The sequence below is a fragment of the Poecile atricapillus genome, chromosome 2 (genome assembly GCF_030490865.1).
Source record: "Poecile atricapillus isolate bPoeAtr1 chromosome 2, bPoeAtr1.hap1, whole genome shotgun sequence".
Taxonomy (NCBI): Eukaryota; Metazoa; Chordata; class Aves; order Passeriformes; family Paridae; genus Poecile; species Poecile atricapillus.
Genome location: NC_081250.1, coordinates 134,133,664 through 134,151,465, shown reverse-complemented (window position 1 = coordinate 134,151,465; position 17,802 = coordinate 134,133,664). Strand labels below are relative to the sequence as shown.

General features: G+C 33.9%; 1 protein-coding gene across 37 annotated transcripts in view; it reads right to left on the bottom strand.

Moving 5' to 3' along the window:
• RIMS2 (regulating synaptic membrane exocytosis 2) overlaps window positions 1-17,802 on the bottom strand; it is a 447,907-nt gene that overhangs the window by 155,994 nt on the left and 274,111 nt on the right. For all 37 annotated transcript variants that reach the window (XM_058833029.1, XM_058833039.1, XM_058833034.1 and 34 more), the window contains 3 exons: window positions 16,257-16,325; window positions 5,901-6,057; window positions 2,887-3,003 (listed from right to left, as the gene is read on the bottom strand). In XM_058833029.1, the coding sequence (XP_058689012.1) occupies window positions 2,887-3,003; window positions 5,901-6,057; window positions 16,257-16,325 (343 nt within the window). The remainder of the gene's footprint in view (window positions 1-2,886; window positions 3,004-5,900; window positions 6,058-16,256; window positions 16,326-17,802) is intronic.

Genomic DNA, 17,802 nt, shown 5'->3' with positions numbered 1-17,802 from the left:
TAAATATACAGGTAACAAACTAACATGGCTTCTCATTTTGAGTTATCAGTGTACATAGTACAGTTTGACACTTTTGTTAATACAGCAGCAGATACAAATTTAAACTGTAAATTTACTCTTACATTATACAGAAATAAGTATATGGTTTAGCCATATTTTACATATTTAAGGTTTTGGCATTTGAAATTAAAATTATCTCCAATTAATTTTTTTTAAAAATGTGTCTTTCAAGGTTTTAAAAATACTTTTATTTTCTATTCTAACTATGACTAATTTTGAAGTGATGTTTACATTGCCATTAGACTTGAGGACATTAGGCTTTTTGTATGTGATTTTAACTCCTCAGTGCCATATACCTTAGAGAGCTTAATGTTGAATTATCTAGAAAAGGAAGGAAAGAATTTTCTTTTTCATATTCTCAGTCACACTTTAACTTAGCAACTGAGCATGTCTATAGATGGTACTATTTCAAAATCCTCTTTTAGCAAGAAGCTTCAAAAGCTGTTTCATGGAAACAAGAAACCATCAGAGCTGTGGGAAAGAAATGTGTGATTTGTTTTCAGAGCCAAGTGTGGACAACATGTATATTACAAACCTATACAAAAATGCAGTTTTTCAACTTTCCCCAACTGCCTGCAGTTCCAGAAGTTTTCAGGAGCAATACTATTAAAGAGCTACTTTAGGGATACCATTGGGTTTTTATTATACAGCAGAGACAGTATCACAAATAGTCATTAAAAATTTTTGAAATCCTTCCATGCATAAAATCACTGTCAAATTAACGATGACTATTAAAAAAATCATAAATATTTGGAAATAGCCTTTTCTTGTTCAGAGACTGCATGTTGCAGTAGCGGTGTAACTAGTCAATAACATGATTACACAGGCAGCCACTCACCATGTGTGAAGAGGAGAATTTCTTTGTGTGTTTTGGAAAATACAGACAACATACAAAACTGTATTCAGAGATTCAGAGCACACCTATCAAGCAAATACCTATTAATCTAGAATGGTCATGCAAATTCAATAATCTCACCTCCAACAACCTTCTGACATTGTTTTTCTGAAAAACCCAATTATTTTTTCTCTAAATCAGCAGGGGTTATTTGACTCAAGGGATGGAAAGACATTGTGGTAAAATACTTCAAGCAACCTTTCACAGCTATTCATTTCTCTGGGAGGCAACAAATGAACTTGCACAGTGAGCAAATGCAGAAGCATTCCATAAGGCATACACAGGCTCTAAGGACAAGTTTAGATCCTGTTTCAAGGATGACTGGTCTAAAAATCAACATAACATTGTATCCCAAAAGCATTCTGTAATAATCTTTTAAGGAAACAGCTCAGAATCTTCAAGCTACTGCCTTCTGTATGAAAATCATATTCTAATGAATCAACTGAATAGATTTTTTTTCTCAGTAATTTAAACAGAAATATTAACTAGTTTAATGCAAAAAGGAGTTTGACTTATCATCTACCATACTTGTTATGAATACAGTTACTATTCTGGATGATAAATGCTGTTTTTATGTTAGCTTTATTTATGCCCACTTGACTTTTTTATTCACCAAATTAAATTACAAATAATTTTGAATAGATTTGGGGTTTAATTCCTTTTGATACTTCTTTTGTTACAAGTATTTGGGAAAAATTAATTATTATTTTACCTTCTGAAATTAAAATATCATAATCTTATGAAAAATAGCCTTGCATTCCATACAATCATTGACCATCACATTACCGGTCTCTTAAGAAATAATAATCTTTTCTGTTCAATATTGCTAACAAAAAGCCACCAATTTCTCAAATTCTTTGTATTACAGTTGGAAACCACAAAGATGTGTTTTGATGTCACTTGAAGAATAACCTGTAATGGCTATCTGTAAAGGTATTAATTTCAAATACTAGTCATATATTATTCAAGATTACAAAACAAGTCTCTATTAATCCTTGCCTTATGCATATTATAAAACGAGACAAAAGCTAGCAATTATGCCTGTCATTATAAAGTGCAGGAATTTCCAACTGGTGCAGAAAAGCTGAAAGACTGCAAAAAATAATGGTAATAAATCCTCTTTGTTTTGATTTTCTACCTGAAGACAATGAAGTGGAAAAGGCCAATAATTTTTTTAATTTCACAAAGTCATTGTTTCAATTAATTCAGCAAAATTAACCACACTGTTCAATTATTGCTGCAATTCTTTTTTACATCATTAAAATTCATAGAGGTTGCTAAAGCTCTGCTTACTCTTTGGGAAGTTCCATTAGGCAAAACATTAGTTATAGTCAGATGTGCTTCTTAACACAAAGACTCCGCTTTCATACATGCTGTCCTAATCTTTTTTTCTCTTTTTTTCAAAGTGTCTCAGAAGGTTGAGCAAAGACAAAAACAGAACACAGCAGTAGAATATACTTTTGTTACATCTATGAACTACACTGCATCCAACAGGAGTATTACATTAATACTGAGCTGAAATTATCTATTTTTATACCTCTTTATTCAGTAGCAAAAATGACCAAGTCTACTGATGGATGTATTTAAAAGATATTTAGTACTTAAAAGATTCACTGATATAACACACAAAAATATTTTTATAAAAAAAGGACAACTCATCTATTCAACTTTTATATGATACATTTTCTCATAGATTTTTTTCAGATTCCCTCCTGGCAAACATACACTCACTGGACAGTTTTGTCAGCTTTATGTGCACTGATATTTTGTAATGTACGTTACGTGGATAAATAAGAAATGCTAATTTCTGGGATTAGGTATGTCATTTATTTTAATTTAATTTATGAAATTTTATTTCAGCTACCATACTGAAGTTACTCACGTTGCTGTGTGTAGGCTACAGCTGTTTCTAATTGCAGGCAGATACTTACCTCTCTCTGTCTGGGGAGTAGTGGTCATCTATGACACGGTGTCTGTCCATTCGGTTCAGGGTGTTGTAATGCGCAGGAGTAGATCGAGTCCCTCGCAGTCCCTGATCCACATTCCGACTGAGGATGAAAGAAATCAGATTCTGAGTTTTGAGTGTGCCTGGATGACTCTCACTGCTTTGTAAAAAGAATTATCAGCAATCATGTTGGTAACTTTAAATCTTAAAGTTAAAAAAAAAATATCTCTTTTTCTCTTTTTTTGTTCCAATATGTTTCTTATGGAAATAAGAGGAAAGCTTTTTTTTTTTTCCTTCATTAAAAATGTTCATCTTGCACAACACTTCATTAGCCTTTCCAGACTTCAAGCAAAAACTTAGTTTCTGACAGAAACATACACTATGAACAATTTTTCATGAGTTCTTGATTTTGGTTTTACTATAAACATGTAAACTGTAGTAAGACACAATGGGGACTCGTGGTTGTTACAGTAGAGTGCAGCCTGCTGAAAAAAATGTCATCTGAATTTAAAAATAGCTGCTTGTTTTGCCCTGGAATACTTACTTTGTAATCTCACTAGAAGAACATTTAAAAAACTCACAACCATTTAATCAGCTGTAAGTAGTACCCATAGTGCTTAGTTAAGGAGCACCAATCACCTGTACTAATTGAAACCGAAGTTTGCCTGTCAATTGTTTTGTTCAGTTTATCTATCAATACCTACTGACACACACTTAACTTTACTTTTTGTGCTCTGTAAAACCCACAAGTATAGGAAAACAGGAGACAATGGTTAACTGTAACAATTACTGGATAATGAAAACATAATTTTTTTGTATTGATTTGAAAATAACAAATTGGATGCTTCCCTCAAGTTTTAGAACAGTAAATTCTTATGTCTCCTGTCCTTTACTGCAATCTGCACCAGTGTGCAGTGTGCATATAAACTTTTGCCTTCAGCTCCACCTCATCTGTTATAAATCATTTTCCACTCTGGCATTCATGAATCCAAATACTGAGTTTACCCTGATTAGTAAAGAATAACAAGAGCGGTAACAATTTCTTGTCAGCTAAGGTGCAGTGGGCCTTTGGTGGAGTTTGTTAACAAAATTAAGTAAGACTGAGGACTGCAAAATGGTTTCTAAGAAATACCATGGCCCAGAAACTCCTGCCTGCAGAGGTGTCAGTAATGGGAAATCTCTGGGCATGCAGAATGCTCACTGCAGTTAGGACATCTGTAGAGCAGCACATGCATAACAAATTCACCTGAACAGGGTGCAAATGTGGTTGATAATTCTTACAAATTTCCTGAGTACACCTACACTTTCAGTAGATCTAACAAAGATATTTCTATAACCCATAGATTATACTTCTCTTCTACAAATCCTTAAGCTCTCATAACCCAATTTTCTGAGCTCAACAAGTCCTCAAAGAGTTTATTTGGTGTGTGAGCAGGGAAATATTACACAAATAATGTGTTTGATTCTGACATTGTAGGAAACAGCTGCAATAAATTTAAAACTATATTTAAAAATTTAGCTTTAAGAAAGTTAAAAAGAGATTTTGAGTATGTAAAGAAATCCAAGACTAGAAGAAAACGAGAAGTAGATTTTTCAATGATGTTAAACAAGTGTTAATTACGAGCTTGGGTAAATGATCTGCCCAAAATGCACACAGCATGGATGCAGACAGAAAAACATAAAAACACAAACATACACACAAAGATATTTTGCTCACATTTATGTCTATATCCAAGACAAATAAATTCTGGTGATTTAGCATAGGAAATTACTTAGACTGAAATCAGTATAGTAAAAATCAGAATAGGCCTCTTTTTGTCTACCATTTATGTCTCATTTCAAGTCAGGCTGACTTGGTTTTAGGATTAGATTTCAAGTAGAAACACACAGTTTCTGCCTCTTAGCTGTATGATGTGGGATGATTTGGAATCCTAATATCTCACAAATGCAAAAGGATATCATATAAGCTAAATCCATTAGAGGAAATGGTAAGTAAAAACATAAGTAAGATATTATGAAGTCAAGAGAATTTTAACTTAACAAAAAGAACAAAGGTAAGAGAAAGGAAAACAGAACACAAGAGAATCAGGATGGCTGCAAGAAAGGGAGAAGAACATGTACCTGCCAGGAAATATTGGATAACAGATCTTCAGTATTAAAAGGGAATTGTGAACATTATGGGCAAAAGAGATAACTTCCACTTTCATTTCAACTGAATTACATCATCTGGAAACCTACCCATACATAGCAACAAAAGTACTGAAAAACAGGTTTCATTCCCATTTACATCTGTCCTTCTGCTTCCTTCCTCTTAAAAAACCTTATCCTGCAGAGTATCAAATCAATTATTACGCATTATCCAAAAGTACTAACTTCTGGAAGAAATTTCCTCGTCTAATTTTCTCAAGATAAATAGTTACCAGAGATCTTCCAAGATCAGGAGTTGACATCTTTCACTATGAAAGTGTATGTCTGTCAGATTATTCTTGATGATTTAGAAGTATGAAAAATATAGTAGAAAGGAAGATATTATGGGTAGCCAGGGAGGCTCCCCAGAACATTAATTCTACAGAAATAAAAGGGTTGAAAACATCCACTGTCACATGAATGCTAAGGAATTATCGAACTATCATATACTATAAAACATGGCACCTGTAAATAGCTCTAGAAAATGAAAATGTGGAGAGATACTTTTCCTTCCTTAGATTGGACTGTACTGAATTTTGGTGAAAAACTAGATATAAAGAGGCAGAAGTAAGATACCATTATGTAATCATATAATAATAATAAATAATATAGTAATAATAAACCATAAATAACATAGAATTACAAATCAGGCACATCACTATAATGTAAGAAAAAGACATTATCGGCTTTACGTAATTTTGTAAGATCTAACCAATTCATTTCCATTTTAAAAGCCTGGAGATTATTTCCAGTATTGGTACAAGATCAATACCACTTTAACTGATATAACTGCATAGTTAAACAAGAGTTTACCTTTGTGGGGGAGGGACACTGGGAGACCACGATCTAGTCCGTCCTATACTATCTCCACGGTGAGGGGACCCTGATCGAGAACAATGATTAGATGACATTACTTGCTCTGGCACTGATAGTGTTGAACTTTGAAGATCTCTCCCATTATGTCGGTAATCTAAAAAGAAATGCAAATATTCAGTGAATCTGAAGTTGCACTTTGCAACTGCCTGCCATATCTGTAGTAGTGAGAAACTCAATAAAAGATGGGATTTGATCAAGAATGTTATCACGTGTTCTTGGGTTTTATAATAAAACATACATAAAGTTGACTCCTGTTGTTATGCTTTATTTAAGTACAATTACAGTTCCTGTAGTTATACTCTAAAAGTATAGAAATTAATACCATGCACCAAACTGGGGACTTACCATTTATGGGTAATATGATGTATTAATAATTAAACTAATTAAACTCATTTTTCCTTAGAATAAAAAAGGTCACTATTGCATTTTTAATTAAAATTATATTGAAAATGTTATTTGTAATGTTTTCAAGTAGAAATGTCCATAATTAAAAATTAATCCAAAATTTAGTTTACAAATTTGGGATAGGAAGGTAATATGGAATTAAATAATGAGTTTGGGTTCAAGAAAGATTTGTATTCCAGAAACAATTAAAGTAACAATGACTCAGTGACATTGGATTTCACTCACAATTCTGAACTAAAAAACACAATTCCTTCACAAATAGGCTAATCTTGAATAAGCCTAATAGAAGGCATAAATGGTCTAGGCAAAAGCGTCCAAGTTACACGGGCCTAAAAAGCTACCACATGGACATTTAACACAGACTTCTAATAAAAATCTTTTTAAAAAGCTGCATGTATTAAAAGTGATTGTCTTAATCTAATTGAAAAAGTTGAATTCACTGTCCTGTGGTGCAATACTCTCTGAGAAAAAAGATGCTAGATATAGAGCAATTTCAAGTAAGTTTCCCCAAATTTTGAGGATGAAATTAAAACACGATGATAAGAAATTGAGGACTTTCAATTGTTAACCTGATTATAATGCTTAGCAGGTATAGGTCTTCAGAGAGTTCCTGGTGGCTATGACAACTGATAAAACTGATTTCTTTGTTCCAAAGACAGCAATCAAGTAAAGAATACTTAGAGAGATCCACCCGGCACTGGAAAAATTCTGGCTCATTCAATGCTTTTCCCATGAGAATCTTCCAAGAGTGTCATAATCTTCTGCTCATGATTTTTCTTATTCCTGGAAAATGTTCATTAGTACCTAAACAAAACCTTATGTATTCATTCCACTTTATGATTAGAAGTATGTTCAATATTTTCAACTGAGTACCCTTATTTGCTTACGGCCTTACAACCAAGGACATTTATAAACAATCCTAATTCATAAATAACTTCTTCCTCCTATGTTTAGGTGTAAACTGCTTGGTGTGTATCTGGTATGAGTACATAAAGGGAAAAAAAGCACATCATTACATTACACTAACATAAGGATGCTGAGGATCAGGTAGTCTCTCCTCACTACACAGCAGTCAAATCACGTTATGTGCATCCTCAGCTAAGAGTCAGTAATGAAATAAAGATTTTATCCTATATATGAAGTAAATTTATTATCATAGGCCCTCACAAAACATATAGGGGTCAGTGCAACATAATTCTGAAATCATCAAAGGCAAGATGAGAAAATTTTATCTGTGTTAGAAACAGGGTGTTATTCACTCCCTAGTAAAGTCTAGGAGATAAAAAAATAATTTTTTTGCTAGTTAGTTTGGAAGTCAATACACTCTGCAATTCTGCAATACTTTAACCAGAAGTAAAAGAGCTAAAGTAACAGTAGTGGAGATCCCACCCTGCAGCAGAATCCTGGCAGGACCTGTGGACCTGGGGAGAGAGGCCACTCCAGAGCAGGTTTGTGACCCACCCTGGAGCAGCTGGTTCCCAAAGGACTGAACCCTATGGAAGAGACTCGTGTTGGAGCAGTTTGTGACAGACTGCAGCCCGTGGGATGAACTGACATTGGAGAAGTTCATCCAGGGCTGTGTCCCATGAGAGGGACCTCACTCTGGAACAGAGGAATAGAGTGAAGGGTTCTCCCCCTGAGGAGGAAGGAGCAGCAGAGACAACGTCTGATGAACTGAGTGCAACCCCCATTCCCATCTCCCTGTGGAGCTGAGAGGGAGAGGTAGAGAACCAGAAGGGAAGTTGAGACCAGAGAGAAGGAAGGGGTGGGGGGAAAGTTTTGAAATTTCAGGGGGTTATTTTCTCATTATCCTACTCTGATTTTATTTGTGATTAAATAATTTCTCTGAGTTGTCTGTTTTGCCCATGACTGTGACTGGTGAGTGATCTCTTCCTGTCCTTATCTCGACCCACAAGTCTTCAGTCACACTTTCTCTCCAGTGTCCAACTCATGAGGGTAGCGATGGAGCAGTTCTGGCAGCCACGTGGCACCGAGCCAGCGTCAATCCACCACACATAAGTGAGCAGCAAGTTATTATAAAGTTCTAGATATTGAAATAAAAAGCATGATTTACAGTACAAGGACACAGAGAGAAATACTGTCTTATTATCCTAATAATGCATGTCTACTGACAGAAACGACAGAGGTGGTTCTTTGTATTCTGCATACACAAGGAGAATTTGTTGCATTTGGAGATGGAAAACAATGTTTTGTTTGAAACAATGTTTGAGCAGTAATGTGAAGAAATAGGTAAACTCTTTGAAAAAATCAGCAGTTTATATAATATTTGGTATGTACAGACGTCGAAGTACAGGGGGAATGAGCAATGTCATCAGGTTTTCTAAGTGAATAAACATAATGAAGGCCAAGGTAATCAATTAACAAAACACAAACAAAAATCTTTAAAATTCAAAAAAATACTAAAAAGTCTAAAAAATTCCTAGAAATGAGAACAAGTAAGTCAAAATTATTGAATTAATTAAACCTGCACATAGAAACAAATTAATTACTTTAGAACAAAAATCCGCCTCCAGCTGTAATTACTTATTGTAGTTGACCACTTGTGCAGTATTGCAATAAATCACAGTAGTTGACCACTTGAGCAGTATTGTTGCAATATATTACTTTTTAATTAACTGTCAAATCTAATCCTGATCAAGTAAGTGCTTTACATTAATTTGGAGTCAGACACACCTTTTGGTAACTAACACTGGTACTGCTTCCTTATGATAATAATAAAGGCAGAAACAATCAGCATTCCTAGCAATCTTGATAAATTTTGATAAATTTTTGCTTTTGAAGAAAATTTTTTACTTTTTTGAAGAAAACTAGATGTGTTTAGCTGTGATCAGATAAATAGATTAATATTGTCTAATAATATTGTTGCCAGAAAATAAACTTTGGCATTTTTAATTCATTTACTTAAAACAAAAAATTATTGTATTTACAAACTCCTCTTTTGCCAACAGGTCACGCATTGAAAAGCAGCTGTTTGAGTAAGACAATCCACTAACATGAATTAATGAGGTAATTTGAAAGTTATCCTTCAGTTTTGTAGAGTCAATGTAGCTCTGATTTAACTGCCTCTACTGCAGGTATGATTTAACTTCCATTTTCAAAAATATTGCACATCTTGGAAACTACATCAGGGAAGGTAAGCGAAAACATTTTCTTGTGAAAAGAAATTATAGGCAGAAAAGATAGGTTATAAGTGCAGCTTGACCAATGAGTTGCTATTGAGCAAAGCAGATAGTTATTTATAGCAGTAGCAAAAATAGGATAAACATTATCCTGCTTGCAGCTATAAATATTGAGTCATTACCATAGAATCAAAGGCTCTATAACTATGGCAAGCCTCTTAAATCAACATAGAGAGTACACAGAACCTGATAATCAGTGTAGAGATAATCAGTGATAAACAACTGTGAGCTGCAGACACTCAAAAGACAGACACATGACAAACATAACTGCAATGCCACCACCTTCTCCTTTCATGGGAAGGTTTCATTAAAAACTGATACATATGAAAAGAGGGATTTTACAAAGCACACTAAATACAGCTTCTTCAGACCTGAAGTTTTAGTTTTATCTGATTTAAGAGATACTATTAATATATTTGACCTAAAGTATTAATCCACACAGCATAGCTGTACTAATATTATGCTATGCAGGGTACATGTTCAGTAAACACTGATGATTGAATTGTTATTAAATTACAAACCTTGCAGCCACAAAACTGCAGAAAATCACAAACTTCCCAATATTAAGTTCACGTCAACAGCCCTAAAATAGCCCTAAAAAGAATTAATTGAAGTATACTAATGAAGATTTTAATTTAGATGCCTTGCTGCTTGATTTACTTGAAAGAAACTCCTCGTATGGAAATTGTTCTAGAAAGGCAGTACTAGAATGGTTGTTCATCAAAGGCAACATAATTGACTTGTTTCTGACACTGATGTTAAGTGATGTTTTCTCCACTTTAACATTTGTACTTGATTGAGGCGTCAACCTTTCAGATATTTAACTTCTTAACACTCACAGTGGTTGGGCTTAGAACAAGCACTAATTAAAAACAATTATATAATCAAATTGCCAGAAATGCTTAACACACCAAGATTTCACACATGGGCACTTTGGACAGAGTTCAGTTCTTTTATATAAATGTGCTCAGCTTCTGGGGTGAATTGGACATCTAAATGAAGAATTTAGACATCCTCTATAAAAATTGCTGACAGTCACTAATCAAATAAATTGAATTATTAATATCTGAATACTTTATAAGTTGAAGATACATTATGCATTGCTTTGGGGATTTATTTTTTTTGTATCAAAACATTATTTTGCAAATACAGGAAGAACAAATGTACAGTGAAAGGCATCGGTAAACATTACAGTAGGAACAACTGGTTACTTGCTGCAACTCAGTTCCTCACAGGAACATTTAGCTCTACAGTGCTAATTGTATTTATGGGTCCATTACACCTGAGACAAGTCCTTTCCTATGGAAAAGCATTCCCACACATCAATAAACTAGAACTTGCTGAGTTTTCAGCACTGTTCCTACACCCAGCTTAATATGCAAAGCTTGGGAAAAAAACCCCAAACCACCACCGGTACTATAAAGATGTTTCTTCTTAGTTAAGCACTCATCCATGTATATTTGCATCTGTCCACAAAGTCCCCAAAACTAGCCTCCTCTTCACAGCACTGATTGGAATTTATCAGTCTTGTAGCATTTCCTTCTTAGAAGTGTTCTTCACCACAATTGTAACCCACCCCAACCAGCCTTTCCCTTATGTGAGAAGTATCCACTAAGAGGATCTCTGATTGGGATGCAACTTCATTGCAATTTTCATTGCCTATTAATGCCTTTGTAACTCCCCAGATATAGGACTGTGGCAGAATATAAACTGGCATACCAAGCTCATAATTTCTTAACTTTCTACAAAGAGAATGCTATTGATAACTAGTAATAATCTGAAAATAAAACTTGAATCAAGTTACACCTTTCAAAGTGGAGTGATACAGCTTATATTTAAAAATGGTTTTGACTAGTTTTGACTGCTTTAAAGAAAAGCATTGAGAGGATTTGGATGTTTGAAGAGAAAGATGATTTTTCAGCTGAGGAAATGATAGTGAAGGATTTCTTTATTTTTTAAATAATTAAACTATTACATTCAAAATTTAAATAAGAGAATAAACTTGATAAATAGAAAGTATTCATTAAGAAATAAAATTAAAAATGCAAGAAAATCTTGAAGAATTATAATAATATGTAAAGAACTTTAGGCATAAAGTTGTAAATAATAAATACATTATTTGTTTGAAAGAAAGGAAAATGTTTAAAGACCCATTGATCTAGGGGGTCAGCATAAGGACTGTTTAACAAGGCTTGAATTTCAGTTTGGGAGGGGGATTTTTGTGATACACAGACCAACATTTTTAACTCAAGGGAGAGCTCAGAAAGAACAGATTTTAGAGCAGGGCATTTGGTATCAACATACAATAAAATAAAAACCTTGACAGTGTTTATGTCTGAAGTTACTGGGCTTTTGGGTCACTAGAGGCTCCCATTTAGGGCTAGCTGGTGATCTACAATGAAATCCGTATATTTAGTAGGGATGGAAGTAATCCACTCCATGTGCTAATGCTGTAAGATATCTTTCTATAGGCAGCTGATTTCAATCTGTAAACAAAGTGTGTTTCCTGCATCTGCTTTGAGAAGCAATCATCCACAGGAATCAGGCATAAAAATTCAGCCCACGTTATCAGCAAATAAGAGAAAAAGACATTACCTCTGCAGCAAATGCTGCAACATGACAGTGAAAGCATTCTTTTGAACAAAGGATTCCTCAGGTGTTTTAAGAAGTGAAGCAAAAATGGATAATTGCTTTTCATTCTTCTTCAAACACAGAAATATTTTTGTAAGTTCAATAATAATTTCTGTAGAGATGATTACTACTTTTTCCTAATTTACTCAGCTCTAACTATCCTCTGAATAAATATCTTCTTTGTATTCTTATTTGCTCCTGAAACATACAGCTATCTTCTGTGTAACAATAAAAATTTATCCCTATAAATATTTTTCATCTCAAAGCTGGAGACTGCATTCTTTTACTTGGAAAAGCTCTTCTCTATAGAGACTTGTAATGCAGTCCATGCAGAATTCACTGCTTTACATTCATCCATGATTCATCTGTTGAAACATATCTCAGATTACAAGTGTTTCATAATACATAATCTGTTGTAATGCAGATGAGATATTGGTGTAGAACTGAATTTTAAACATTAATATCTTACTGAATATTTTAGTGTTACAAAAAACAATAGGTGAGAATTTTATGATTAAATGGTCTTGACAATACATGTCTCTGTTCATAAAGTCAGACTCAGTAGGTTGCTTGTATTCCCTAGGTTCAACATACACAAGAAAATATCTGGGAAGAAAACTATTTAGAAATTACAGTCCATATGGATTGAATTTGTTAACTGTAATGCATGATTAACTTTGGACACTAAAAAAAAAAAAAAACAATAACAAAAAGTAAACCTGCCTTTCGCTGAGTTGTATTTATTTTTATAATATAAATGATGTTTTATAAACCTTTCTGGAATTTACAAAAAAAAATCAATATAAAAATAGTGTATCACTTTTATGGAAAAGGACATAAGAGTATTCTAAAGGGCAGGTGTAGATACTGATGTACTCCCACACAGAACTGCTCATGACAGACAACTTTGATGACCAAGATTTATTGTTCAGGGCAGCAAAATAAATGCTTTAAATTATTTGAGAGTTAGGTATAAACAACCTAAAAACATAACCAGAACTGCTAATGCTGCTCATTCAACGATCCTATGGTAAGATTAATGCCAGCAAAGATTAAATATAATAGAGACTTTATTCTAGGGTTTCCCAAGATGAATGCCTATTATATTTGAAGAGAGCTATTTTAGAAACATAGAAAATCTAGGAGAAAGCTGCTTTTTAAATACGTAATATGTCATAAACCTTTGTGACAATTTCTGTTTGAGAATACATGTGTAGCCAAAAAAAGGACATTGAAGTTTTTCAATCTGTTTATCACTATTTTCTTAAAAGCCTTTCCTGTTGACAGAAACAACAGACTGAAGTTTATTACTTTTGTCTAAGCAGTCTAAGATCCAAGCCACAAGAAGTAATAGATTTTGTAAATAATTTTTCCAAGAGGTCATAAAATCACAGAATGGTTTGAATTGGAAGGGAACTTTAAAGGATATCTAATCAATCATTATGAATAAAAGTAAGATGAAAAGGAGCAAAAAGATAATTTTTATGCTTCTTAAAGGTTTCTGGAGTTTAGTTCACAGGTGTGATACTAGAAATTAATTTTATGGAAAGGATCATTGAGAGTACTCGAAAGATGTTGTCAAGCTTACTACATGTAATGCACTATTTATATAGCAGACAGAAAAAGAGCAAAGTGTCATGTTAAATAAAACCTGGAAATACAAAATGAAAGAACTGGGGTAAGTAAGTAAGAAAGAAAACAAAGAGAGACAAATGGTTTCATGCAAACAGCTCATATACTCAAACCAAGACTGTGATGAGGTTACAAACGAACACAGGAACTTTAAACGATAGAGGGAATGATAAGGAGAGTGGCTGGTAAGACAAGACAAGACTAAACTGGAAGACTTACAAATGTAGTGGCAGCAGCACAAAAAAGTAAGGCACTAAATTAATATTTTGAAACCTAAAAGCCACCAAATTTTCCTACCCACACAGCCAGGCTGAATTAAAATGCAACTAAGGTGTAGAATTGTTCAGCAAAAATTCAACGGCTTAAAGATCCTAAAAAAACTAAAGGTATGTCAGAAACTCAGGTAAGGGAAGTAGGCTCATTCATTGAAACGTAAAGAGCATAATTTTACAAGTTGTCAAAGGATAAATTTATTGAGTCAAAGTTGTAAATCTAGGTGTTTCATAAGAATCCTGCTGATGTTCAAGCACCTGGTAAAAAAAATTCTACAAAACCTTTTTCCAGGACAGGAACAAAAAGTCACTTTCAAAATGATGTTACACTGGGCACTTTAGAAATATAACCATTAAATCCACTTCTTTCCTACCTTTATTTCTAAGCTCCTAAATTAGATTGGTAAATTTTTAATTTAACTGACCCACAGCAATATTAAAGACCTTCTTTTAGGGAGGACAGGTAATTTGAATTGCCTTAGAGACTACTAATTACAGACAGAAAGCTCATCAAAGACCAAAAGTACAGTAAATAGGAACAAAGAACTTTTGAGGATGGCTGCCTCTTTGGTTCCAGAACTTCACACCACTCTGGCTACCTAAATTTCCTGTGTTCTGTCTGTAAGAAGGCAAACAGGGGAGTGGAAACATAAAAATGCTGTAAGTTTTCCTTAACAGTTTTCTAATTAAGGTAATAATCTGAAAACTGCACCTGTTACTGTTTGAAGATAAATGTTTTAAGGAACAGAGAAACTCTAGTGGTTTTGCAGGCCTTGTGTTCTTTTTTAATCTGGTAAAACTGCTGGAACCTTAGCACAAATATGACTTGCCCTGCTTATATCATAAGGTCTGTAAAATTTTATGTCAGTTTATATAAAGGGATTTTTCATAGAATTTGCATGCTGTTTATTATGAAAAACAGAAAAAGTTATCTCCTTATGTGAGCAAGTGCAAGACCCATAGCATAAAATATACCAGGGTCAAAAATTAAGCATAGCCTATGAGCTAACCATGAAATAGCTGGAAATAAAAGGATGACTATGGAGGCAAAACAGAAATGCATCTAAGCTCAGGCTGGTAACAGTTTTTATAACAGGACTAGGACAACTCATACAATTAGGTAGCTCACTAAATGTCTGGATTTATCAATACTTGGCTTCACACCATCCTATAATATTCAGGATTGCCTGTATCACCTCTTTTTATTTCCTCTAGTTCCAAGGTGAGCTGTATTCCTTCTCATTCCTCTTTCCTATCTCCCCTTCCTGGGCCTCCAGTAGAATGTTCTATACCCCATATGCTGATGGATGGCTGTGTGGCAGGAACAGGCTTTGACTGACCTGAACAGATCAAGGTCTTACAGCTGCTGTGCAGACCAGACAGATTTTACTGCTCAGCCTTTACTGAGGAACGTCCAAACCTCACTAATTAGCACTTGAGCTGGACCTCACCCTAGAGAACCAAGAACTGTCTAGCACAGAAAACTCTGTGCGGCTGTGGGACTCAGGAGCAAGGTTTAGTAGTGGACTTTGCAGTTCTAGCAGTTGGACTTGATCCAACCTAAAAATCTCTATGATTCAATAATCTTTAATATATTCTCTGTTGTAGTCATCAAAAGCATTTGGTTATGATTTTATTGTTTTCAGCTATGATTATTTTTTATCTAGTATTAACTTTTCTCTTAGAAGAGGAGACATACTCTTTGACACGATAACTTTTTTCTCAAACAGGCTCAATTCCAATACTCAGTGAAACAGATTATCTGCTATCTCCTGGCCTGCCTTAAACATTCATGTTTCAGATCTTTGGCAGTGTCATTTTTCCACCATGAAATTTTACAGGCTATATCAATGACAAATGTCTGTCAAAAAAAAATTAAATTAACACTTCTTGACATTTATTAAAAATGCTACCTTTATGCTATTCCTATAATTTTATAAAAGCAATAAGGACATTCACACAGACTCTTTTCCCCCATTAGTAATTTTTTAGTTTAGATATGCATTATGCATAATATTTATTTTGTGTCTCTTAGAAAAATATATACCTAAGTTCCACTTATTTTTTATCAGAATACATTTCAACGTTCATAATAAATTATAAATAAGAAATAGTTCTACTGAACATGGACAAGTAAATTTCAACATTAGTACCTGAAACAACACCAATTCCATCGTCACAGTCATAATCAGAAACTTCACTGTCACTGATTCTTTTGGATCCTGGAAACAGAAAAGACATGTATCATTTTCCTTACTGTAAGTTAAAATTTTCAGTTGCCAATAATACTTAAATAAATGTATGGATTTCATACTAGACCATGCATTATTATTATCAGCATATAAAGGTAGTTATTCTTGCTATAATTGCACATATATGACTGCAACAATTATTTCAGCTAAATCTTTAAAGTAATATAAAATGAAATGTTGAAATATGTCTCCACGGCATTGCTTTTATGAAATACTTTATCTACTTTATATTCATTCCATATACACAGATATTTGTATTCATTCTATACAGAAACTGGCATCACACTGTTCACCTTCCAAATTCCATATACAAGACACCATCCCTCCCCAAAGTCTCTGAGTAGCAAAAAGATTATTAATAGTAATAATATTAAATGCATGTAGTACTTTCTTTGAGTTCTTAATAAATATTGTCAGGAGAAAAGGCAGCATCACACATATAGCGTGCCATGGAGCACGAGCAAACTATTAAATGTACACCTGCCAAAATAGCTAGAGCTGAGTTGGCAAAAGCAGATTCCAATTCCATGATTAGAGCTCAAATGTAGGTCACACAGGACAAGTAAATACGTCAGGTTTTGTTCAGCCTAATTTACTTCAGTCTTTTGTGGCATCTTTTAAACAGTATTTGATTGCTGTTATCAGGGTTAAACACTGGCATGTGACTGATAATTATTCATTTACTTCTTTTACATGTGAAAAAATCCCTGCTCTTCAGCAAGATGGTGTGTCTGCTTTAAGTTTCCAGCCATCAAAAAATGGGTAATTAGAAGGCATAAATTTTAATTGTCACCACACCTCCTATCACATGCAAGATTTTTTTTTCCTGTCTCAGGACAATTTTTCTAAAAAATGTAGAAACAAAATTATCACTAAAAACTAGTAGTAAACCTGAAGACCAGGACAAAGCAGTCAATACAATCTGGGTGACTAGAACAGAAGGATGTCTACCCTTCTTTCCCAACAGAAAACTGGAAGAACATGTACTAAGAGGGGTTTTGACAAAAATAAAGAGTTTTCAATTTAAAGAAACTTTAGAAATTGTTTGAATTATAAGAACTGCTGTCATTTTTTAGACTGTTGAGTATTTGTTTACCTACCCACTAGAGGATAGTGGAAGGTCCTTCTTTAGCAGAAAGAGCATGTTTACAAGATCTGAGACTTCTCCTAAGCCATCCTGCTTACAATAAGTAATCAACTTCTCCACAAATTCACATAATTTCATTTTTAGTCACATTATTCTATTGGTGCCTATAATATTCTGTGTCAGTAAATTCTGTAGTTTGAGTATGCATTGTGTGAAATCAACTTTCCTATATTTTATTTCTATTCTATTATTTCAGACACTGCCCTCCAAGCTTTTGTATTCTGAGAAACATGAATCAGCATTCTATGTTCTTCTATAGTTATCTCATTGTTTTGCATCTTTATGTGCTGAAATATCTTT